Raw genomic sequence first — 25099 nt, 5'->3', positions numbered from 1 at the left:
ACGGAGGTGCTGCACATCCCCAGCCCGTGGCTGTGGCCCCGGGCACCCTGCAGTACCTGCGAGTCGGGCAGGCTCCTTGCGACACTGGCTGCACTCGCTGGCCACGTCCCCATCCGAGCAGGGCTCTAGCCCCTCGGACACGAAGGAGGAGCTGGTAGCAGAGCGGGATGACTCGGAGGGCGGGTGGCTGCTGTCTGGGGACTCACAACGCTCCTGCAGCTTTGCTTCCAGGCTCTGAATCACCTTCTCCTTCTCCTGGAGCTCCTGGCTGAGCCTGCAGAGGTGGCCCATCACCAGGGCTGGCAAGGCAGGGTGACCCCCATCCCACAGCCCTTCCTCACTGTAGTGTGCATGACATCCCATCACTGCATCCCACCCATGCTGCAAGGCTGCCTGGAGCCATGGGGTGCCCATATCCAGAGCAGATGCAGCCCCAGGAACCTGGAGAGAGACAGCACCCTGGACCCCCACCCCAAGAGCAGTGATAGCCCCAGGATGCCCACACAGAGCAGGTCCCTGGGAACAGGTACCTCAGTGCCAGGAGTTCATGGCTGGTTTTATCCTCCCCATCTTGTCGATCTCCTGAAAAAACAAGCCAGATAGGAGCCAGTCAGTGTCTCCATGCCCCAGGCTGCTCGTCCCCAAGCAGAGCCAGGGCAGGACAGGACAGCCCAGCTAGAAGCAGGTAGCCCACAGGGCACAAGGTGGCCCCAGCCCTTCACAGAATCCATCAGAGCATCCCTTCCTAGCCCACCATGCCCAGTGTCAAGCCCCAGTGCTCCCCACCGAAGGTACTTACTGGTGCCCAGCTTGTCACTGAGCCTCTCGGCCAGCTGCCTGCCCTGGGCCAGCTGCTTCCGGAAGCCCTGGCCCAGGTAGTAGTCGATGTCTGTGCCACGGAGAAGGTCCTCAAAGGACCGCAGGGCATCACGCAGGTGCTGGGCCAGGCTGCGGCTCACCCCACGGCCCTCCCTCAGCGTCTGCCGCAGGTGGGAGAGCTCGCGAGCCTGCGCCTGGATCAGTGAGTCGTACTTCCTAGGATGGATCCACAAGCAGGGGGTCCACAGGGCTGCCAGACCCCCAAGAGAGCACAGCAGGGACTGGGTGCCATGGGGGGAGACAGCACCATCCACCGCTGGGGCTCTGCCCCATTGTGCAAACATCCCAGAAGCATGGCTGCAGGGAACACATCCAACAGGAAGCCACCACCCTTGGGCAACCCCTGGAGACCCCCATAGCCCCCTGTCTCATCCTGATCCCCACAGCCATACCCTGGCCAAGTGGCAGATTGCAGCTCCTTGGGCAAAATGCCTCCAGGTTTGGTTGCAGGCAGCTGTGCCTCGAGGAGGGTGACGCGGTGCAAGAGGTGCTGCAGGTCGCAGTGTGCCCGCAGGGCGGGTGGGCAGAGGGTGCTGTGGCCATCCGACTGCCAGCCCTCGTCCTCGTCAGTGAGGCTGTGGGCTGGGGAGGCCAGGGCCGTGGGACCTGGCGGGGGCCGCTCGGTGCCAGAGGTGTAGCCGCTGGTAACAGAGATGGAGCGAGCACGGCGCTGCAGGCTCTGGATCACCTTGTTGGCATCGAGTAGCTGTGCCTTGAGGTCCTGTATGTGCTGGTGCAGGGCCCTCACATCCACTGGAGCCACAGCTTTCCGGGCAGCCTTGCCTGCCCTGGGCATCCCTGGCTGGCACAGGTATCCCGGCTCCTCACCCAGGCTGGGCTCACTAAATACATCTGGCTCCTCACACTCTGCAGAGGGGACAAGGCACAGTGTCAATTCTCTACACCGGGTGAGGCACAGGGATCCCCAGAGTCCCATTTGTCCTTACCAGGGCTGGTGGTCTCGTCCCGGTCAGCCTCAGTCTCACTTCGCCCACACGTCTCATAGCCCAGGTCCTGGAAGTCCACCTGCACTTGCTTGCTGAGCTGCTGAGCATGGGGTTCACCTGCTGGGCAGCCCCACCAGCTCAGGGTCCTCCTCAGGCAGGATTCACCCCCTGCCCCATGTACAGTACACTGCACAGGACACACCAGGCTCGGCACAGACACACCCCCCCATACTACTTGGGGTTTTAACTCACGGAGCAGGATGTGGTACTTCTCCAGCTGCTCAGCTTGCGCCCGCACTGTGGCCTCCGAGGCAGCGAGCTTGTCCTGCAGCTCCTGGCACTGCCTTTGGCCCTGTGCCACCTGGGAGCGCAGCTCCGCGCCCAGCCCCGGCCAGGGCCCACCAGAGACCGTGCCCTCCGCCTGCCAGAGGGGAGACAGGCTGCAATCTCCCCACTTCCATCCTCATCTCCTTCCCCATCCCAGTCCCTTTGTGCCCAGGGCACTTACATGGCTCCCATCCCCTCCACCTGGGGTGCCAGGGCAGGGTCTCTTGGGCACATCATCCTGGGATCGTGCCTCCAGTGCTGGGCGTTTGGTGGGCACAGCTCCCCGCTCTGCCGGGACCCCCTGACCATCCCCGCTGCCATCAGCCAGGTGATCCCTGAGAAAGCTGCGGCTCTTCCGCTGCAGCCTGCGGGGCTCAGGGGCCAGGGAGATGCTGAGCCCAGCCTCCTCCTGCTCCCCACTCTCTAGTAGCGATGTGGCTTCACCCATCCGCTCCTTCAGCTCTGCATTCTCCAGGCACAGGCTCAGCATCGCCTTCCTGGGGGCACAAGGCACCATGAAGGGCAGGCAGTGGCTGGGACGCAGGGTACCCCCTCCAGCCACTGCCAGCCACTGGTTCCAGCATCCCAGGTCTCTTGCCTGATTTGGGAGACAGAGGAGAAGCCAGCTTCCTCCAGCTGTGCCTTCAGCTCCTGCAGCTCCTTTTCTGCCCGCAACTCCCGCTCTGGCACAGTGGGTGCCATGCTCCCCATCAGGGTCCTTTCAGTGCCCCCGCTTTCTTTAGGGGTCTGGAGGCTGCTCTGGAAGAACAATGACAAAGGGTGACAGGGATGTTTACGAAGGGGCTAGGACACGGTCCAGCAGTGGCACAGGGCCCAGCTCTGTCACCCCTGTTCCCGGTGTGGTGCTGCCCTGACTCACGTGCTGGGTTGCCACACCATGGGCTGCTTCTTCCTTGATGCTGCTGGTGAAGTTGGTGCTGGCATCATCAGCATCTGTGCCTGTGGCCTGACCTAGGGGACAGCACAGCACAACAAGGCACTCAAAGTGGTGGCAATGGTGGCACTGCCTCTGTCCCTTCCTCCCTGGTGATGCCTATGGCTGCTGTGGGCAGGTGCCTGCTCTCATACAATGCCTTGTGATGGGGCACTCCAGCAGGATTGAGGTCTCCCCACTGTCCCTGTGTCCTGCCACCCCACCTCTGCATGCTGGAGCTCCAACCCAACACCCTGTGCTGGCCCTGCATAGAGGGGGAGGACAGCCCCAGGGGCCTGCAGCCTCGGGGATGGCACCCACCCCATCCACATCTCAGCCTTCACAGCACCTTGCACTTTCTGCCTCAACACACATGCATATGCACCACCCACCCTGCAGCCACTTCACAAGGCACAGCCAGCAGCTACAGCAGCACTGGAGTCAGGAACCCTTGCTGGCACTGCCCCAACCTGGTAGGAGTTTGGGGGTGCGCCCCGTGCAATCACCTGCCCAAGCAGGGCCATCTCAGGGGGGCACTAACATCCACCCTGCCCCCATTGCCCAAGCCCTGCTGTCACATGTGGCACTGGGGTCTTTGCAAAGCCATGCGCTGGCCTTGCAGAACTGCAGCAGAGCTAAGGGGACACTTGTGTCCCATGGCACAGCGTATGGGGGGCTTGGACCCACTCTGCCCCACAGAGCTGACCCAGGGACATGTGTTTCCGCTTGCACACAGCTCTGCTCCTGGCCCCTTGGTGCAGAGCCGCGGGCAAGGACTTGTACACCTTGTCTGGGCAGCTTTCCCCCATGCAGCTGCAGGGCCTCGCCTGCTCTTACACTCTCTTTCCCCTAAACTGGGACACATGTGTACCCCCAATTTCTCTTCTACCCAGGGAGAGGGGAGCTTGGACAGGAGCCAAGGCCGGGGCTGCACAGGGCCAGGTTTCACAGCTGCTTGTGCTCTGCAGGAGATGCAGCTACTTTCCCCGTGGCCAAACACATCACTATCGGGTCTGAAGCTCCCAGGCAAGGCTGAACATGAGGCAGGAGAGCAGCCAAACATGGCTGGTGAAGGAGAAGCCAGTGGGAAAGCATACAGCTCCTGAGAGGGAAAGCCAAGGACCATCCAGGAGCATGCCTTGCAGCAGGCAGGTGGTTGCACAGCACATATAAATGGTGGCACACTCAGGAGACCCACTCGTGACAAGCAACTGCCAGGTTGCAAAAATCAGGGGCACCTCACTGCTGAGCCTGGGCAGACATTAGCCTGCATGGTGGAGCCTTTTCACCCAAGCAGCTGTGGCCCAGGGAGCAAGGGCGGCTGTCACAGAGAAGCACTATTACAGGAGCAAAACACTTAGAGGCAGCAGGAAGCGGCAGCAACAGCTCAGTGAGGAAACAGGTCCCATGGGTGGCATCGAGCATAGCCACAGCGCAGCCCTGTGAGCCCCTAGGGACAGCACTTGCCAGGTGACAAAGCATCTAGGGCTACAGCTGGGTGCCTGCAGGGCCCCGAAGGTGAGGGGATGAACACCCTCGCTGCAGGCTTTGCTGGGGTCTGAGGGCCGCATGCACATGGCCTCAAACTGGGTCACTGTGGCTGAGGCCAGGGCCACCTCCTGTGCCAGAACACATACCCTGCTTCTCACCATCACCCACAGCTCACAGTGCTCCAGGACTGGGTGCAGAAAAAGGAGTGCAAAAATCTCAACAAAAAAAAAAAAATGGGGGAAGGAAGCTGGTGCTTGGAGAGAAGGTAAGTGTGACCGTAGGGCTGGAACCCTCCATCACAGCAGGAGCACACCAGGGTGCACATTCAAAGGGTCAGGGGCTGCTCAGCTCTCTGCATGTTACCAGCAAAGAAGACAAGAGATGCAACCCCAGCACTGTTTTTCACAGACTCCTGTCTTTCACACCTAGCCTGAAGGCAAAGAGAATCAGCTGCATGGCTTGAAAATTTCAGGTGGCCCACAGGCACAGGACACCCAGATGCATTGGCTGCACCGGCAGTCTTCACACTGCTGGGGACAAGGAAAGGGAAGCAAGGTCCCCCAGGGAAACTGAGAGGTGAGACCTCCACAAAGAGCTACTGGACAGCACAAAGCACTTCACAGCTGGAGAGAGGGAGCTCTCAGGCAGGAGATAGCACAGAGGAGCGCACAGCCAGGGAGGCCCTGAGAAACAGTGGAAAAGTTGGTACACCTCAGCCTAGGACAATGCTTCCCTACAGGGCACTTACAGCAGCTATGTTAGCAGAGGCCAGGGACAGATCTGCAGCAAAACACACACAAAGAGACAGGAGCTGTCGGAGCACCAGCCAAGGCTTCCCTCATGCCATGCCTATGAGTCTGCTGGGCCCTGGGCTCCACAGGACCAGGGAGCCAGCAGGGCCTCAGAGCCAGGATGGAGGATGGGAGGTGGGAAGGTAAGGACAGGGACACAAAGGCTCCTACACAGTGAAAGGCAGAAGGAGGAAAAGAAGATGGTGCTACACAGAGAAGGGAAAGGAAGAGAATGAGATGAGATGTAGTACAAGAAATGAAAAGCTAACCAAGTACCAGAGCTGCCCAGCAGCCCTGAGTTGTGGCCCAAAGGGACACATGAGAACTGCTGAACTCGCCCAGCAGCCAAGTGCAGACCCAGAGGCACACTGCCAACCTGCTGCCTGTGAAGGGAGGGAGAGCTGTGCTACCTCCCGTCCTGGTCTGAAGCGGGGAAGAGAAGGGGTGCAAAGCATGGGATCAGTGGCGCCACGTGAAGCAGTCACAAGAAGTGCAGCAGAGCAGTCGTGGATCCAGGTGGCACAGCACAGCAAGACCAAGCTCTTCTGCTCTGCCCGCTCCTGGTTCAGCTTCCCCAGCAAGCAGAAACAGATGCTCAGAGGTACAAAATTTGCTCCTGTCACCTTGGGAAGTGATCAAGCATGAAACAGCTGATCCATAGCTCCCTGCACATGGGAAGCGCTTGTCATCAGAAAGCTGTGGTTTTTGTTTCTCAGCTGTCACACCAGCCCCAACACTCACAGAGGAGGTGAAAGATGCCCTAGGAAAGGTATGTGGTGGTGCCAAGTGGGACTGTCCCTAGCAAAGCCGAAACGGGGCCCTGCTCGTTGCCCAAGGGGTGTGTGGAGCCTGTGAGATGTATACATACAAGTGAGGGAACAGACCCAGCCCAGACCCTGGGAGCAGGTACAAGTCTTGGTCACCCCAAACCATCTGTCAAAAAGAGGAAGCTCTCCCTTGAAGGCACACACAAGCTACACTGAGACAACTCACAAGTAGGGGGGAAAAAAAACCATCAGTAAAATCAGAAATACTGGAGTAGGATTTGGTTTAAACATAAAATGAATCATTAGTGCTACACTCAAGGCTTGTGTAAGGGTTCCAGGCAAGTGCCACAAGGTCTTGCAGCCCTTCTCAAATTCTCTAGCTCTGGAACCCACTTTTCCATATACACCTTCTCCTTTTGGGCCAGCCACCATCAACCCAAGAGGGGGATGTCACTGGGTAAGAAAAACGGTGAGGGAATACAAACACTCACACTCATGCACTTGGGAGATGATAGAGAACATCTGGTGTTTCCTTCGGAGAAAGGGAATCTTTATTCAGCCCATGGGGGTGAGTGGAGAAGGGAGAGAGGGAAATCAACTAAAATGGAATGACTTGAATGTGCAAATACATCAGTGGCCACCAGGGTGGGTCAGACAGGAACATACACAAGACACAGGTGGATTGCACTGATCGCCGTTTCCAAAGCAGCACAAAAATCAAACAAAAAAGCCCTGCACGAGTTCTAGTGTACCATCACTAAGTACCAAAGCAACCCTCCCAGAGTCAGTGAGACAGGCTCGCTCAGTTAGTGAATGGTTTCCGTGGCAGGCGGGCGAGCACCAGTGCTCAGAAGGCATGCTGGGGTAGGACTCTCACACGCTCCTGTTCCCCACCTCCTATGGCGCCCTGTGTCTCCAGCCTGCTCAAACGCTCCAAGCTTCTTCCAAGAGCTTCTTCCAGTTGTCCCCGGAGCTCATGGACCCCCTCCAGCTCCACCTGCAGAGTGTGGTCTCTCACAGTGCTAAGTAGACGCGATGCAAAAAAGTGAAGAGGGTTAGACAGGCTGCAGCAAATGCACTCCGACTTGGCCCCTCCATCCAGGACTGCCACCTGCTCCAGGCACAGGTCCCACATGCTCCCCAGGCAGCTTGGCCTCCTCTTGCCTCACCTCTAATCCTCTCCAGTGCACAGCCAGCCCCCAAAAAACGCTCCAGCCCATGGTAGGGGACTCCTAGTCACAGCTATTCTTCAGTACTTACCCAAGCACTCCACTTATGTGCTCTCTTGCTATCAGCTCAAATATCCCAGAAGCTGCAGCCCCATGAATGGCAGCGATGAGTGCAGAGGACAGAGAATGCAGGCTGTACTGCGCTGCAGGACAACTGCATGGGACAATCTAGATAGATCCTTATCAACCCAACAGTTAGTTGGGAATTTGACAGCAGCCTCTGAAAGGTGGCCAAGCATGGATGGGAAACTGAGCTGGGATGGGATGAGCCAGGGAACAGAGATGGAAATCCCAGGGCCTGAGTAAGAGGTGGCAATGGGAGGTGTTTCAGCAGCGTTTAAAGCTGGACACTGGAGCCTCTTCAAGGGACAAAGGCAGCCTAAAACCTGGACTCCCAAAGCCGCATGTTTGACCCTTTGCTTAGACTCCCTCTTTCCCACTATGGGCTCTCAGACTTGCAGAGTGATCACTGCTTCAGGGCCTGCCCCAGCAGCGGAGCCACCTCAGCCTCACTTACCTGTCTGGGTGTGTGTGAAACTTTACCAGGCTGCCGTAGAGCTGCCTCTCTGCCTGGAGAGCTTCATTTAACCGATTCCTTTCAGCCACCAGCCCCTCCAGCATCAGTAACAACTGATTGGAGAGAAGAGACAGAAATCAAAGGGGGTATCCGGTGCCCTAGAGAAACAGAGGCTTCCCCGTCCTCTCTTGTGTCGAAGTGTTTGAGTTGACCAGTGTCACCCCTGATCTCACAAAAGACTCCGCCTTTGAGATGCGCTAAAGGGAGCCAATCCTCTCCTCTGTATTTCCCCTAGTGTACACAGCCAGCTTCCAATAACAAGCATGTCTCAGCATATCTAAAGGCTGAAAACAGCCTCATAACTGAGCACCAGCAGAAATGTGAACACATCTAAGCTTGCCCCACAGGGCACACTACCTGCTGCCTTCTGTTTCCAGTAGCCTCCTGTACTTGTGACTCTGCTAATGCCACTTTCTCCCGAAGCATTAGCACTTCTTGCGTCAGCCTTTCCATGGCTGGAATTTCTTCGGGATCTACCAGCTGCATCTGCAGATCCTGAAAGTCAACAGCAGGAGAGCTCAGTGAAGAAGGGATCAGTAACAAGGACAGCTGGACCTTCATAATCCTCCCTGGAACGCAACTGCCAAAAGTTTCCAGTGTTTGGAAAGACCCTGGTCTCCTAAGGAAGAAATGCCAAAGCACACAGAGTGTGTTAGGCACAGACAACAGCCTGGAGCAAGAACTCAGAAGGGACACAATGCACTCTGTTTAAAGGACTCTAAGAAGGGCGTTTGGCAAGAAGCAAAAAGCCAAATAATGATACTCTGGGGGTTGGGGCCTTTGCCTTCTGGCCAAAGTAACACAGAGGGCTGTAGGCAAACCAGCAGCAATACCATCCATGGCCAGCCAGCCACATTACTATGAGAATGTGGGGAAAGAAGAGACTCCTCTGCAGTCCTCCCATGTGGAACAAACCCAGCAGACAGAGCATGTTATCTCACCTTGATGAGGTCCTCTTTGATCTGGATGGTCCTGGTCAAGGACTCTATATCTGAGGCCTGCACCTGCAGCTCTTCCTCCTGCGTGGCCACAACAGACTGGAGAGCAGCAAGCTCCCGCTAGGGAGGGAAGAGAAGCCCAAGAGAGACTTCAGAAAGCCAACACCCCACTGCAAGCTGCTGCCTCATTTCTCTCACTGGGGGTACCCTCACAACCGGGAGGTCCAAAACTTCCAGTGAGGGGCAGCCCAATGGTCTCCCATAAGCAAGGGAGATGGCCACAGGCTCCATCACAAGCTCACCCTGCTTTCCCTTTCCTTCTTTGCCATCAGCTCCAGCTCCTCTTTGGCATTAACAAGATCCTTCTCCAGTTCTGCTGCTGACATTGTAACTGCAAAGACAGCATGGTTACTGCAGGGATACCGTGCATCAGCTCTGACCTCAGTATCAGACAAAATTCCTCTTCGGCAAGATAAGTCCACAATGCTCGTGCTCCCCATCACACTGCTTCCTAGTAAACACTATTCTTTCCTGTTTGATCCTGCGGCCCAAAGCAACAGCAACACCCCAGGCCTGCTATCCCACCCTGGCAAAGTTCAGGTGTCCTGGCACCAAGACAAAACCCAAAATAGTTGCACTTCTCTCAGCCCAGCCTGAACCATGAAGTCAAAAACCCTTCACTGGACAGCATCAGCTCTTGAGCAGAAGCACCTCACCTCAAACCCAACACAAGCCTCTCTCTTTCCCATACTCCCATCCCCAGACATCCCTGAACCATCACCCAAAGGGGTGGCACAGCTTTATTTGAAAATAGTCATGCTTGCTCAAAGCTCTTTACTCTTTTCACAGTTTCATGTAACCATGTTTCCCCTACAGCAAAAAGCCCTGGTCATGTTTGGGGACCTCAAAAGAAGCTGTCAGCACACTCACCTCCCTCTGTCCTGCAGCTGCTGTCCTCCTGTGGAGGTCTGGCAATGGCTGTAGTTCCACAAGCTCTTTGCGGTACTTCCTGAAAACACAAAAGCCTCCACTCCAGGTTTGCACCTTTATGGGGAACCTAGCACCTTACCATAGAGTTCCGTGAGAAACAAAAGAAGGGGATCTAGCCAGGCAGTGGTGACTGGTGAATTGCACCCAACCTAGAAGTGTCGGTAAAGGGGTGCTGGCCTTGTTTTATTGGGCACTAGGAGGTTGCTGGCAACAAGTGTCTTCATAGTAAGGATTAGACAGGTTTCACTCAACTGCAGCAAGACCATCTCTCAGCTGAGACTCTACAAAGGCCTACATCTTCATTCAAAGATGTGGCCCAGAGGGACCATACAGGAAGGAAAACACAAAGCTTGGCCCATACACACATCCCTGGAAGTCTCTAGAGCTCACTTTGATCCTGGGAATAGAAACAAGCAACCTGTTTACAGCTGCTTAAAAACGTTCACATGTCAGCTCACCAATAAACCACTAACAGCTGCTCAAACAGGAGTGTGGCATATGTAGCCTTGGAGCTGTGTTCAGCCTCAAAGGGGTTTTTAGCAAAGCTGCTTTAAAAATAACAACTCCAATTGTGGAAGAGACAGCAAACAGCCAGCAGGCTCTGCCAAGAATTAGTGGGACCTAAAATTAGTTCTCCTGTCCCCTCCAGAATGTGACAATGTCAGGGAGGGGATTACAATACAGTGAGGCAGCCCAGCCCAAGGAAGGACTGGGTCAATGTTGGAAGGTCAGAAGGTGAATTTCTTTCATACTCTCATGTGCCCTAAGGACCCAAATACCGCTTGATTAAAAGAAAGGAGGAGATACTGAGTGACAAAGGCTGGTGGAATCAACATCAGAACATCCAGGCAGCATTTCTGCTCCTCAGTTTCTTCTCTTCCTCCTATAGGAAGTCTCTTCCCTAATCCCACTTTCATTTCTATCATTCTCTGTGGTGCTCCACTCTCTCCCATTTCCTTCTGTGGCAATCAGTTCCCCCTGGAGCCCCAAGGCCACAGACAGACAAACACAGTGTACGATGCTTACTTGTATGGGCTGTTTGTCCTGCTTCAACAGCCTGGCAACATCCAACTGGGTCCCAACAGGCTCCTTCCCCAACACATGCTGGCGTAGGAGTTGTAACTCGCAGCTCCTTTCAGCCAAAGCATGTGCCATCTTCTCAGCAGCCACCTGATTTGAGCAGGAAAAATAGGGGAAGGCAGGACTGTGACCAGGGGTAAGATCCCTGTCCCTCACCTTCCTTAGAGATTAAGGGAAACCATCTCAATATTTATCTGTCACTTGAGACTAGAAGCGCTCTGCAAACCAGCCTGAGAGCTACTGCTCCCAGCCACTCCCAGCGACTCCAGTGCAACCGTCTCATCTCTACTTGTCAGACAGCCACAGCAAGGCTCAGTCTCCCTACTGAGAACAAGCTCCTCAGTTTCTCTCACCTCACTCAGGAGGAGAGAATGGACAGAGGACAGACAATGATCAGAAGGCAGCGCCTTGGCCTCTTAGCTCCCTTTTAATGAATGGAAACTTGATGCAAAGTATTTTGGGTAACAATGAACCACATCCAGCGTGCAAGAGTAGGCAGAGTAGGAACTGTGGCTCTTTAAGTGGCGTTTACAAGCCCAGGAGCATGCACCAGTTTGACCAACGTGCAAATTAAGAGGCAATGAGCAGAGCTTGCTCAGACTTCTGCACTACACAAGAAACAGCTCAGAGTCTTCCTTTCTGCTCTGGTAACACCCACATGAAGCAGCAACCCTCCCATGGCCCCTCTCTGCTGCCCCAAGCCCAGGAGCACAGATACCTAGGAGGATCTGCACCTCCTTCCCCACCACACACACAACCCTGCCCAATCCACTTAATGACAGGGACCTGACACCTGAACACCGCTACAAGAGCTGCTGCTTCACAACTGCTCCAACATGACAGGTTGAGACCAACCTAGAAACAGCTCATGGCATCTCATGTGGTTCTTCAACACTGAGCAGCTCCACCAGGCTACACCAACAGCGGCCAGAGAGCAGCTTCTGCTTGCTTAAAGCAAGGCAGAGCCATCCACCCCAGCTCCCCGCACTGCAGCACTGCCACAACTCACTCTGCTCTGCTGCTCCTTGGTGCTCACGGCCTGCAGCAGCTCCCGGATTTCAGCATCGTGCTCCGTGGTCTGACGGCTCCTGTCACTGAGGAGATCCTGAAGCATCTTTTCCTTGTGCTGGAGACGCAAGCACAGCTCTTCTGCTATCTCACTCTGTCCTGGGCCCAACTTGCATAGCAGAGTTGCTGTAAGCTCCTGAACAAGGGGGAGGAAGGGAGAGATGGAGAGACATTGCTACCATCAAAGTGCATGCTGTTCAAGGACAGCTCTTCAGCCTGGGTGTAGCCAAGACCAGTGTCTCAGCAAGTGCAGCTATTGACAGGTGCCAAGAGCAGCCAGCGTCCAAAGCACTGGGCAGAGCTTCAAGTGCCTTCCTCAGAGGCAGGCAGCCAGTAGGCTCTGGTTTGGGCCCACTCTGCAGACAAACTGGCTGAAGGCTCAGGAGCCAAGCTGAGGCCTTACCTCCACTTCCTTGTTCCTGTCATGCAGGCAGGTCTGCAGCTGCTGGATGATCCCGTCCTGCTCCTTCTGCCTGATGCAGGATTTGGCTTCAATCTCCTCCTTGAGCCACCGGAGGTTCTGGCAGCTTGCTGAGACCTGCTCTAGTTCCAGGGTTTTGGCCTTCAGGAGGCTTTCCAGGCTCTGAGGACCACAACAGAAGCAGCTCAACCAGGGACAGAGACTTTATCCTGAATTAAGCAGAACTGGAAATAGCAGTCTCATGCTGTTGGAGTCACATATGTTCACCTGTCCTCTCCAGACACCACACTCAACTCTACACCCAGCCCAGCAACATGAATGACCCAGGAACCTGCCCTGCACCCAGGGCCAGAGGAAGGCCAACACCCTGCAGCTGCTCTCCCCAGAAACAACCAGAGAGTTCACAGGAAGGTTTGTCTAGCACCACACCACAGCCAGGTATACTCACATGAATGGTGGCCTCATTGCTGGACAGGACATTGCGCAGTCTCTCCAGGTCACTTCCTCGCTCCCTTATTGAGAGATGGAGCTGTTGCAGCTCTTGCTCTTTCTTCTCCAGGGCACAGAACTTCTCATCCACTGCTCGCTACAGTGACAGGGGGTGATGACTCAGAATGGGGTAGTAGGGCTTCACAGCCCACCACTCACTGCATAGGGCACCTCAGATCTCCCTTTCAGAGGACTCCTCTGGAAGGCTGAGCCACAGAGAGCATGCAGAAGCCTGGGGCTGCACCGCTGATGACAGCCCAAAGGCTGAGCCTCACAGAAAACTGAGACATTCCCAACAGACTGCACTCACCTCCAGAGCATCATCCCTGTCACTGACTCGCTGCTGCAGTTTCTCCAACATGGCATTCATGGCTGCAGGACTCCTGTCTGAGCTTTGCTGGCATTGCAGAAGCTCCCTTGATTCCTAGAGGTCACACACACACGCCTATCAATCCAGAAACACCACAGAGAGCAGCACAGGAGAATCAGGGCTAACTATCTCCACCCTACACTTGCTCTACCTCCCCCATAAAATGGTGGCAGAGTCCCAGTACCTGGGACTGGTTGACTAGTGTCTGCCAGGGCTCACCAGGCATTGCTGCGATGTGAGGTACTCACGACACCTGTGCCTTCTTCCTCATGTTGGGAGCCCAGAAGCAACCCTTTCCTTCCCTTCTTCAAAGGGCATGAATGAAAACTACAGACTGACTTTTGCAAATACCTAAAGGAGGAGCAGGGGCCCTGGCTAGTTATGATCGTCTTGAATCTTTCTACATCACACCTGTAGAAGCTGTTCCTTGTGAGCCAGATGCTGACTCAAACGCTGAACTTTCTGCTCCTGGGCCTGCAGCTCATGGCATTTCTCCCACTCTACTGTCTGGAGCTGCTGAGCCTTGTCCTGCAGCTCTGCCTGCAGCTGCTGTACCACAGCACGCAGCTCCTGCAAGAGAAAAGCGCATACCTTAGCAGTTAGTCCTCAACAGACCTGTAAACAGCAGGTCAATCTGAAGAAGCCAAGAGCAACAAGGGCTGTGCAAACAGCCAGAAATTCTCTGCAATACTACAGCTTTCACATCTCAAAACACACTTCCCATTGGTGATGAAGTCTGAACTTATTTCATCTCCCAGGGTATCCATCCATCTAAATCCCTTGCTCTGGCCACAGGCAAAGTTTTACAGTCAATCACAGCTAACCTGTGCAGCAGTGGACATTAACTTTGTAACATCACAAAAAGAGATGGGACATTTGCACCAAAGACATACAAGTGACAACACACACACTATCACGTGTCTTTGATGATTCTAAATCCTCAGATATGAGGCTAAGGAGGCTGGAGAATTCTCCCTGTCACATGTCACAAGGGGTTAGCCAAATGTGCCTGGACTGGTGTAGGCAGAAATGATGAATGAGAGCAGAGTACTGACTACATCAATGTTTCTTAAGTTGTGTAAAACAGAGACTTACAGACTAAGTACTTGTCATACCTGGTTGTGTTTCAAGGCTGCCTCTTTCTGCTGCTCCTCCTCATGCACCATGGTCTCTAGGAGCTGAGTTGCTCTCCTGGCTTCAGTCAGTTGATTCTCTTTCTGCCGCTGAGCTCTTTTCAGTTTCCGCACCTCCAGCTTGGTGCAGAAAAGTGTATTCTGAAGATCTAGCAGTGACATTTGCTGCTCCTGGGACGAGAGTGGGCTCTCTGACATCTAACAAGAGTGGGAAGCAGAGAAACTCAAAGAATCACTTCATGAGAGGGATTTAAAATTCAGGATCCCTGCAGAACGAAACCTGATATATCTGAGGCTTTCCAGTGACATACCTGCAACTGTCCCAGGTGGCTTCTGTGTAACATGTCCCGCAGCTTGGCCATTGTCTCATTCTGCCCTTCAATGATATGGTACAGCTCTTCTGTCTATGAGTGAAAGGACAAGAAGCCCAGTCATTGCCAAACCAAGCACAAACCCTCCCATACCAGGCCTCCAGTGTGGATTACGATGCATGTCAACACTGCATGTAAGAAAGAACTTTGCAAGAAGCAATTTAATAAGATCCAGAATGCCTAGAGATGGCTTAAACATTCCTTTTCAGCCACTGCCCACAGGACTAGCATACTTTCCTTTTTTGGTGAGCACCACCCTGTCTACCCAAAACCATTACCTTACTCTCTTTGCTCTTCAGGACCTCGTTCAGACTCTGGATTGTACAATCTTGCCTCTGTGATGTTTCTTGGACAGATTTTAATTCAAAATTCAATTCATTCAGCTTTTCCTGTAACAACTGAAGACAGAAATATGTTGGTTTTTTAATCCTGCCTAATGCTCTACATAAACACCCTTAGGACTCCCACTCCTTACTCAAATCCATACAGACCAGGTGTTCACCAGATCAAGATCAACGTGGCTCCCTCTAGAGTCTGTAAACACTGTTTGAGCTGGGTAGAGACTATTGAATAAACACACAAAGCCTTCAATCCCTCCAATGCAGCCCCCATGTGCAGGGTGGAGGTTACAGGCTTGGGTTCCCATATACTGCCTCTCACATACTATAGGAGAGTCTTGCTTGGACTGCCCAGCAGCCTTCCCAGTTTCTATCATTTGTTTCTGTTCCCTTAAGAGGAAAGAGGCTGCTTCAGCCCAAAAACCTCACAAGAGATCTGGAAAAAAAAAAATCAACACCAAGAAGCTACACATTCTAAAAAACTGTCCCCTTTGTTTCTGAGGTCCTCCAGAGCACTGCAGCTGCCCCTTCACAGTCTTCCAGCCCCATCTCTTACGGTCTCTATCGACCACCCAGGCACTCCTGCAGCAACTGCTGGTCTAGGTAATTCTACATTTGATCAGAGCAGTGGCTTATGTAGCCTCAAGTTCTGGCTTCAGCACAGGAGAGTCTAGCCAATGCCAGCATGCCAACAGCACAGCTGCAAAGCAAAGGGAAGCATCTCACTAGTCTCTGGGGCTGATTTACAGCCTAAGAAACTTTTGCCTTTGACATTTTCACCCTAAAGAGACTACCACCTCAAACAGTTTTAGGACAGTTCCCTGCTTTTCATTTCATAATGTTCATGTTCTGCATTTAAGCAACTGCCTGTTAGCATTTCTAAACATGCAGCCTGTTGGCATTCTTAGTCTTGGATGATATGCATCTTTCCTGGAACTTACTCAAGCCTCAATTTCTTAAGGAGCTGGTGCTGCCACATGATTTCTTCATTGCTCATCACATATCTGTCATGTTATCTCTTCTCCAGGAGACACTCCCTCTAACCTGTTTAAACACTTCCAACTGCATTTACTGGGCCTTGGGCCTCTATTTCCCTGTCAACCTTTGTGGTCCTGGCAACTCCAACAGCTTACACCTGTCCCCAGATTTAAATAAAGATCCCATCCCAACATTTTTTTTCTCTATTTTACCCATTTTCCAAGTGGGTATAATTTACTCAGAGTTCAAGAGCAAAACTAAGAACATCCACCCATCTATTGCAACACATGTTAAATATGATCTTCTCAAGACAACTCAAATATATGTTCCTTTCCCAAGAAAGCTTTTAAATCAAAATGAAAACAGGACCCCCTCTGCACTGATCTCCCTTACTGCTTGAAAAAAGAAGGCAGTTGTCTCAAAATGGAGGTGCCCTTCTATCCTGCATCAGGCTCAGCCAGTGCAAATCTAAGAGATGGGGAAGTAACCTCATGCACCTCTCCTTCATCAGCTCCTGGAAGGCTCACCAGGCAAGTGGGAAGTTCTTCCAAAAATAAATACGGAAAATTTACATGGCCAGCTGCAGAAAAAAGCAAATGCTTTTAACTCAATCTGGCAGACAGCAGCACTGAGAAATCATGCATCAGCACACACCCTTACTGGAAAGAAGGTGCAGATGCCTGTCTCTAGCCAGGCTAGGAGGATCCTGCAGTACTAACATCAAACTCACCAAGCACTGAATTTGCTGTTCATGAAAAAATACCTTGTTGGCAGCTTCAAACTGCTGGATTTTACCCTGCAGCTCTGCAACACGGAGATCGGGCACATGTTCCCCCGCTGCAGGGTCACTTGGAGCCAGCTGCTGATGTTCATCCTGCAAATTCTGAAAAAAGAGCAGAGAAATGGCTCAAGTCTTGCACTGGCTTCTTCCATTCAGCCATCAGCCCTCACAGACCCTGCAGCACGGTCTTAAACATGCCCCACTGCGCTCTTCTAGCTGTCTCTGAAACGTCAGGCTGCCTGTGTGTCCCGTCACCTGAGTGGCAGGCTGGCAGCTCTCTGCCTGATCTGCCAGAAGTGCCCTGCTGCCCCAAGGCTCTGGCTGGGCTCCCAGTCTCTCCTCACTCCTGTACCACGAACCCAGCAGCCTGTCTGGCTCTAACCACTGTCTGCAGGCTGATGATGGATCTGCTCCATACACCCAAGCCACATCCCTGAAACCTGCCCCCCTTCCCATATGCCCCACTGGCAGCTTCAAAAAAACCATCAAAACCAGCACCTTCTTCCCATGTTCTGCCAAGCTCCTCTGTGCTAATCAAGCCCACAACGTTCAATCCTTCCCACCAGTCACCTCCTGCTCTGAACCCCTTCAGTTGTGATTCTCTGGGCTGTCTTCACAGCTCCCCATGCTCCAGCACCCGCACCATGTGGGATTCCCTGCGGCTCCACAAACCACAGCAAATTCAGTGCCACAGCTGTGATCTTTTTTCATGACACATACCCATTTATTGAGAAAACAGCCTATTGACACATGGCCTGCCAGACCCTGCTGGCTGAGCACACCCTAATCCCTTGTCATCCCTTACTGTTTTACTACCTCCTGCCTAGTGAGTTGTTAACTCCTTAGAGCAGCATTCAAACCCAGCCACCCACCCCAGGCCTCACAGGACTCATTAAGTATTCCTGAATTTCATCAGTGATACAAGATCAATTGTACCAGTGCCTGTTTTAAGTGGAAGCCCTGGCAAGGGCAGGCTTGCAGTGCAGAGGCTACGAGAACATGGCAGAGCTTTTCTGAGCACACACAGGAGGACAGCACAGGGAGAAACAACAGCTAGCTCCGATAAACCATGTCAGACTGAATCCTCATCTTCAGCAGCCACAGAAACACTGTCTCTGGGAAAGACAGGCAATGCAGGTGAGCTTCCCCCAGGCCTCTGCATTGCCACTCACATACAGACGCTTCCATACAGAAGCAATGCTTCCCTTTACCCTAATGTTTTGTTAAGATTTGAGTGAAAACTTGAAGTCAGAGCAAATAATTTCAAATTTGCCCAGCCAGGAGGCTTCAGATCAGACAGGGAGAGCTGCTGGAATCTGTCCCACAGCAGCTATTTTGCAATAAGGTTGACGAAACCAGAAAAAAAAAAAAACCAAAAACCAACCCACACCTTTCCTCACAATTTACATATTCCAAATTACAATAAGCAGAAAGCCCGTGAAGAGCAAAGAGTAGGGAGGGGAAAGGCAGAGCCAGCTCCAGAGTCCAAAGTCCCAATGCCGAAGCTACCTCCCTCCTGCTTCACCACAGCCGTATCAGGAGCACAGCTCCCCAGCGGCTTCTCCCACATCAGCATTTTACTGACAATCCCTCCTCAGTACAGCTCCAGCAATGTCAGCACACACTAATCCAGACAGAACACTTCTTTAAAAAATAAGAATAATAATCATGGCATTATCTAAGCCGGACAAGCTCATATCTGCCCAGGACAGTGGGTAAAAGACTGGCTGTCAGTAGAACAACACTGCCCTGGCTGCCAGCATGGCACCACAGGCAGCTGTGAGAGCTGGCTTGACAAAGGCTTGGTTTGATGGCATTTTCCTGGGGCTGTGGTGCTGAAGGGGGAGAACGGTTTGTTCAAGAAAACGCCCAAGACAACAGTACCTACAAGGTCACACATCTCAACACCAGATTGCTCTCTGTCACTGTAGCTTGCACAGTAAATTTAAAGAAGTTTCCCAAAAGCAATAAGGGAACTGTGGTCCTATATATCCTATATATTCCTTTTGTGTTACCAGAAAGGCTTTTATGCATCTGAATTGCTGGACAGCAGTACCTGACTTTTAGAGTGTTGCTTGTACAAAGAGAAAGCAAAATCATTTATACAAGAACTATTTAGCCTATTAACTATCCAACCTCATTTTTGCTGTTAAAAGCCATTCAAAGGACTAAGCCCTTTTCCCCCTTCTGCCAGAACCTGCACCAAACACCACAACTGCTGCTGCCACAGCAAGAAACAAGCAGTAAAAAATCCCACAGGATGAATTCCTGGCAGGGACAGTCAGATGGCAGAAGCTGGAGAAACTCCTCAGACACAGTTCCCGGACAAGGATGGCGATGCCACGTTGACCGCACCACGTTCTGTTAAGAGAAAGCCTCTTTTTATGCTGTAAATACATCCCTAGTTGTGACAATTAGTAGCAAGCAACACAGACTATGGGAGCAGCATCAACATCCTGCTCCACATCTTCAGTTGCTGGCTGCCAGTGTGATGCCTTTGTGCACCAGATGAAAATTAGTTTTTCTACATTCTTCCCTACCATCATTTCTTGAGCAGGCTTTTATGGGAAAAGCACACAGCTCTGGGAAACGCCCGACACGACAGCAAGCAGCACTAGCTGAATAGGAAGCATAATTCAGCACAGTCACAGTTGCCATAGTAATAAACAAGCATTTTTCTAATCCCCTGGGCTACCTAGAGCATTAGACAGCACTAAGGCTGCTAATGGGAATGCAATTAAGCTGACGTGGATATTTCTGAATTGAAGCTGACTGAGGCCTTCTATTCATTAAGGAAAGTGGTAAAGGAGTTACAAGTTCAGCTTTTTGACTGCATACTAATGAAGATTTCATTAAAGCCAGCAAAACAAAGGCAATCTGGAGCTACACGAGGACTACCATCGAGGCAGGTAACAGCACTAGGAAGTCCTGTGAAAGCAGGAGCTTTTACAGCAACACCTGCCACTAACTGATCAGAAAATAAACCAGTTATATAGAATACCAACCCTGAAGTCATCCTCTGGTGCAAATCCACCTGCAAGGAAAACACCTTTTCCTCAGGGCACACGCCACAGATCCCTGCACGGATCTGCACGTCAGGCAGGTTGGAGGCCTGATCTGCAGAGGCAGGGCACTGGAGACAGGCGTTCCTGACACTGAATCATTACCCAGGCACAAAGAAAACACATGCCCAGAAGCTTAAAACACTCATTTTAGTTGTTGATAAAAGTCACACAGACTTCTTAAAGAGAAAGCTGAAGTGAAACTGGCATTTTCTCAGCAGAAAAATGACAAAGCATGCAAAGAGCTTAGACCCATCTAGCAGGCTGCACTGACAGGGAGAGCTGGCAGAGGGGAGGAAGGTTAATTTCCCAGAACACAAGGAGAAAATAGACGACAGGAGAATGACAGAGGAGAGAGGCAGTACACCTAAAAAGGTCCGAGCTGCCTATTCTTAGCCCTGGGTTCAGCGACACGTGGCTCTCTTATCTCAGCACAGAAGAATCCCTAGTGGGCTCAGCACTGGACCATAGCATCGCTGCTCAATTGAACAGCAAGACAATGACCTCTACCTGTACCCGCAGCGGCATGTAATCCTCACAGAGGTCATCCCACAGCTCCTGAAGTTCAGAAATCTCCGGGGAAATACTCAAAGGAGCTCTGGAAAAGGATTTTCTGTCTGCATTCACAAAGGCAGGACCAGCACATGCTAACCCAGCAGAAGAGCTGCCATCTGCCAAGTCACGGCTGAGCTTGAGAGGGGGCAAGTTGGACTTCACAGGAATAGGTAGCCTGCTGCCTGGTGGGCTCTGAAGGGGTTTGTAGTCCAAAGCCTTGATCAAACTGAGGGCCAGCTCCAGCCTGTTCCCACTCAATGAAGAGTTTGGGGTCATGCGGTCATCTAAGAAGTCGTCACATTTCCCTTTCACCCCCTTATCTGCATCTTCGTCCTTCTGCTGTGGAGGGCTTGTCTCCACAGTTGTGTCCAGGGACTCAACAGAGGACGCAGGCGTGCCTTCCTCCATGCTCTCCCCATCCACAGGCACTCTGGCACTGGTGGACTCTGCCACATCACACACGGATGACTCCTCGTTGCCCATGCTGGCTGACCACCGGCTGGACAGCCCACAGGAGATGCTTCTGGCCACCTTTCGCGGCACTTTGCAAATCGCTTCGTAGTCGGCATCGGCCACCCGCAGCGCGGCACAGCCACGGCAGCGCCGCGGGCGGTTACTTGCTCCCTCTGAAGCATGGCAGCTATGTGACTCCAAGCCGTGCTCTTCTTGATCTGTCCAATATTCATACCCAGAGTAAGCAAAGTCCTCCTGAAGGAGAGCAGCATACCGTACTTCAGGCAGGTTAGAAAGGTCCACAGTCCCTTCTCCACCTCTGTCATCTGTGCTAGAGTCCTCGTTGTTCCTGCGGTACATGCTTGCAATGCAGAACTTGAGGCGGTCTTTCTCCAGCAGCAGTTTCTGCAGGCGCTCGATGGAGAGGGCTTCGATGCGTGCGATGACGGTGTCGAACCTGTAGATGCGGTCCAGCATGAAGGCACACTTGCTGCAAGCAAACTCAGATTTGCCATCCCGGCACAGCTCCCTGCCCAGGACGTGGGAGAGCAGCACCTGGAGGTTCAGCTTGGCTGCCGTGTGGAAGATCCATCGCCGCTGGTTGCCGCACAGTTCCCGGGCACAGATCCGGCAGGTTTCCTTCATGATCCCTCCTGACCAGCACCCAAACCTATCTCTGGGGGCTCTCAAGAGACCTTCCTGAGACCTCTCCCATTCACTCAGCACATCTCCCAGGGTACAGCTCCCTTCAGCCCCGAGCCTACCTGCAATTCTCACCCCGCCAACGCCTCCTTTTTAGGGGGGGTCACACACCGGGACTCCTGGTGCTACAGAAACATCCCACCCTACACACCTTCACATCTCAGTCCAGCCGCAACAGGGCCGCCCCCTCTCCTAGCTGCCCCCCGCAATGCCCCCCCTTCACTGCCCCCCTCTCCTCTTCCGAGGCTGCCCCCTCTGTCCTCGCTGCCCCTCTTCCCCGGGGCCGCCCCTCACCCCGGGCTGCACCCCTGCCCCACAGGCCCAGGCACTCCCTCCCCCGCCGCCGAGGATGCTCCTGCCACGGCGGCGCCCGGCTTGTGGCTCAGATTTCAAGATGGCGGCAGACGACAAACCCCACCCCGCATGCGCGGCAGCCACAGCGCCCGCCGGGATTTGTAGTCCTCACGGCCGGGTGTCACGCATGCGCAGTGACTGCCTGCGGCCCTGCCCGGGCACACGTGGGGCCGCCGGCGGCGGCTCTGCCGGGAACCGGGAACCCAGCTGCAGTGCCAGCGCCCCCCACTAGTGCCTGTCCCCAGTGCCTATCCCAGTACCAGCACCAGGTCCACACGCCAGTGCCAGCTCCTGCACCAGGTCCCAGTCCCGATGCCAGTCACAGTGCCCAGCCCCAGCAGGCATGTCCCCCCAGACCGGACCACCAGCACGGCACCCCGTGCCACCCAGTGGGTGCACACCAGGGTCCCCCGGTGGGGCCACCATGCAGGCAGCTCACGCACAGATGGCCAAAGGCTGCTGGGGACAGCCCTGTGCCATCAAGATGCAGCATGGCCAGAGCTGTGCCCCTGCCAGGAACATGCTGCTCTGCTCCCTTGCAGCCCCAAAATCCTGCCTGACACCACACCGGGCTGCCAGGGGTATTTTAAGACCCGGGATTTAAAAAGCAGGCGGGTGCAGGCAGCACTGATGCTGCAGAAGGACTGCGCAGGCTGGTGGCCTCTCCCCCCACCCCCCACCCCAGTCCTCCAGTCACCCCACCCCTCCAGCACTGCAGCACAGCTGTGCAAGCACCCAACGCTGCTGGGCTGGATGTGGCACAGCCTTGGCCACAGCCCCAGAAGGGGATAAGGATGACAAGTGCCAGCCGAGCCCTGGACAGGTGTGCTCCTCCCCAGGGTGCTGGGATGAGGTCCCTCTGCACTTGCCCACCCACCTGCCCCCCCACAGCTGGGGGCTCCTCCAGGCGCTGCTGCAGGTCGTGCTTCTCAGCTGACAGTGTCTCCACAAGCCGGTTGCTGTCAGCCAGCTCCTGGGTCAGCTCTTCAATCCTCCTGAGAGGGAGGGAAGGGCAGGAAATACTCAGGCACTGGGATGGCCCCAGGATGGCACTGCGGACAGCTTTGAGGGGGTGATCTCTGGGGTAAAGCAAAGCAGCCTCAGGGCTGGTCCCCCTTCCCCACAGTCCAGCTCTCTCCCCTTTGGATGACCCCTCCAGCTCCCCCAGGTGCCAGCAGCTCCCTGGCCCTGCATAGAACCAGCCCCTTGGTAGTCCCTGAGGACTGGCACAGGGCACACGCTGCCGACATACAGGGGATGGGTGCTGGGCACCAACCTCTGAGCCATGGTGCCACAGCGGTCATCGCTCCTCTCCTCCTTCATCCTCGCAGTTTCCTTCAGCTTCCCTGTCAGCTCCCGGCACCGCTCCGCCTCAGCTCTGGCCAGTGCCTTGGCCTGCTCGGCCTCACTCCGTGCCAGCCTGGCCTCCTGTGTGACAGCAGGGTGAGCCCCCAGGCACCAACCCCTGGCCACTCCCAGCCACCACCACACCTGTGCTCACCTCCTGCAGGAGCTGGATCTTGTTTTCCAGGAGCTCATAGACATGCTCCGACTCCCGCTGCTGTTCCTCATACTGCTGCCGGAGCGCTGCCTGGCTGCGGGTCGTCTGGTTCTCCACGTCCACCCTGCCAGGCACAGCACGGCATGGCATGGCACAGCATGGCATGGCATGGCCTGGCTTGGCACGGGACATGACATGGCATACCATGCCACAGTACGGCATGGCATGACATGGCCTTCCTTTGCAAAAGCCCCCACCTCAATCCTCCTGGTCTGGGCAAGCCGTGCCACCTCAGGTGTTCCCAACCCAGTTCCCCCCATGCTGTGGGTGCTGTTTCTGCAGGACCCCCGGGGCAGGGCATACTGTAACCTCCCAGTGCTGCTTCCCTGGGGACATGGCTCCTCCGGCACTGCCAGGTCATGCTCGGGCTCTGAACCCCCAAAGCAGTCACCGCACACTCCTGAAACCAGGGGCTCCTCGGCTGCCATGCCCCCAGCCCCCCTGCCCAGCGGTGCCCTACTGTGAGACACCCATGCCAAGGCCCCTGGGCAGGGTGCTGCCCTCCCCCCCCCGAACAGGTGCTGCCCTTTATTTTTGGCTGACGCCAGGACTGTAAGAGGAGCCCTGCGGGTGTTCAGCCCTATCACAAACCCCTCCGCTGCCTGTTGCGGGCAGGGTACAGGCAGACAACCCCCGTCCCCCATGCCCACACAAGCACCACAGACGGTGTGTGGGTGGCACGTCTGCCCCAGGGCGAGGGGCTTGGTCAGCCCTGCTCACCATGTGTTGTCCAGGGCTTGTTGCTTCTCCTGCAGCTCCCGCTTCAGGCTCTCCACCTCCACCTTCAGCTCGATGTTCTGCAGGGTGGGAGGGACGCGGGTAGGATGCCCCCACACTTGCCCAGACCCCTCAGCCCCAATGGCCACAGAAATGCATCAGAGGTGGCATGGGGGTCCCCCATCCCACAAGGGTTTTGGGTGCTCCTGGCACTGGGTGGCACAGGTGGTATTTTAGCTTGATGGTGCTGGGATGGGGTGCACCCACTCCATCTGTCTGCACCCAAACTGGCACCACCACCCACCCCAGGCACCCCACCAGGCTGGGGATGCCCTCCCTGACCCTCTCCTCATTCCTGTCTAAGGCAGCAAGGGGAAAACTCCCGCACAGCAGCTCCGACAGCTCCAGTGCCATGTCTGACACCCACCCTGACATCCCCACCAGCTGACTCTCCCGGCCCCAGCCCCTCTCCACAAAGAGAGGGCATTGGGAAGGAAACACCCGCCAGGCACCCATCCCTGTCCCCCACGGGCGCTCACCCGCCGGTAAACATCATCCCGGCTGCCCTCGCCCTTCTGCTGGACGCGCTCCTCCAGAAAGTAGATGCGCAGCTTGAGGCTGAAATTCTCCTTCTTGAGGTCATTGAGGTGCTGGGAGAGCGTGCGGTACCCGTTAGCCATGGCCAGCGCTCCATGGGGGGGGCATCCCGGCACCCCTCACATGGCGCCGCCGGGGACACGGACCAGGGTCCCTGCCCGCCAGCAGCTCCCGCCGCCGGCCCTGCTGCGGCCTCTTT

At 54.5% G+C, this 25099-nt stretch overlaps 2 protein-coding genes across 10 annotated transcripts in view; one reads left to right on the top strand and one right to left on the bottom strand.

Annotated features, from left to right (window-relative positions):
• The window catches only part of PLPP6 (phospholipid phosphatase 6), a 29298-nt gene extending 28830 nt beyond the window's left edge, over nt 1-468 (top strand). Inside the window, exon 5 of the mRNA XM_026853534.1 lies at nt 456-468. The gene's annotated coding sequence lies outside the window, so the exon portion shown is untranslated. The remainder of the gene's footprint in view (nt 1-455) is intronic.
• LOC113482649 (myomegalin-like) overlaps nt 1-25099 on the bottom strand; it is a 33658-nt gene that overhangs the window by 4033 nt on the left and 4526 nt on the right. For 4 of the 9 annotated variants that reach the window (XM_026853522.1, XM_026853521.1, XM_026853524.1 and 1 more), the window contains 30 exons: nt 24843-24953; nt 24307-24383; nt 23527-23650; nt 23302-23453; nt 22903-23020; nt 16882-17001; nt 15081-15200; nt 14743-14835; nt 14414-14629; nt 13710-13868; nt 13239-13352; nt 12888-13025; nt 12422-12601; nt 11960-12154; nt 10897-11040; nt 9811-9889; nt 9183-9271; nt 8884-9000; nt 8300-8437; nt 7883-7995; nt 7031-7158; nt 3034-3125; nt 2752-2912; nt 2335-2650; nt 2079-2247; nt 1827-1943; nt 1272-1746; nt 800-1035; nt 531-582; nt 57-274 (listed from right to left, as the gene is read on the bottom strand). In XM_026853522.1, coding sequence (XP_026709323.1) covers nt 57-274; nt 531-582; nt 800-1035; nt 1272-1746; nt 1827-1943; nt 2079-2247; nt 2335-2650; nt 2752-2912; nt 3034-3125; nt 7031-7158; nt 7883-7995; nt 8300-8437; nt 8884-9000; nt 9183-9271; nt 9811-9889; nt 10897-11040; nt 11960-12154; nt 12422-12601; nt 12888-13025; nt 13239-13352; nt 13710-13868; nt 14414-14629; nt 14743-14835; nt 15081-15200; nt 16882-17001; nt 22903-23020; nt 23302-23453; nt 23527-23650; nt 24307-24383; nt 24843-24953 — 4561 coding nt within the window. Of the gene's footprint in view, nt 1-56; nt 275-530; nt 583-799; nt 1036-1271; nt 1747-1826; nt 1944-2078; nt 2248-2334; nt 2651-2751; nt 2913-3033; nt 3126-7030; nt 7159-7882; nt 7996-8299; nt 8438-8883; nt 9001-9182; nt 9272-9810; nt 9890-10896; nt 11041-11959; nt 12155-12421; nt 12602-12887; nt 13026-13238; nt 13353-13709; nt 13869-14413; nt 14630-14742; nt 14836-15080; nt 15201-16881; nt 17002-20471; nt 21887-22902; nt 23021-23301; nt 23454-23526; nt 23651-24306; nt 24384-24842; nt 25071-25099 lie in introns of those variants that run through there. The other 5 variants (XM_026853517.1, XM_026853519.1, XM_026853518.1 and 2 more) reach the window with 3 other exon arrangements.

Source organism: Athene cunicularia, assembly GCF_003259725.1.
Source record: "Athene cunicularia isolate RWA chromosome 8 unlocalized genomic scaffold, athCun1 chr8_part1, whole genome shotgun sequence".
Classification (NCBI taxonomy): domain Eukaryota; kingdom Metazoa; phylum Chordata; class Aves; order Strigiformes; family Strigidae; genus Athene; species Athene cunicularia.
The sequence above is the reverse complement of the archived record's forward strand: the minus strand, read 5'-3'. Positions and strand labels throughout refer to the sequence as shown.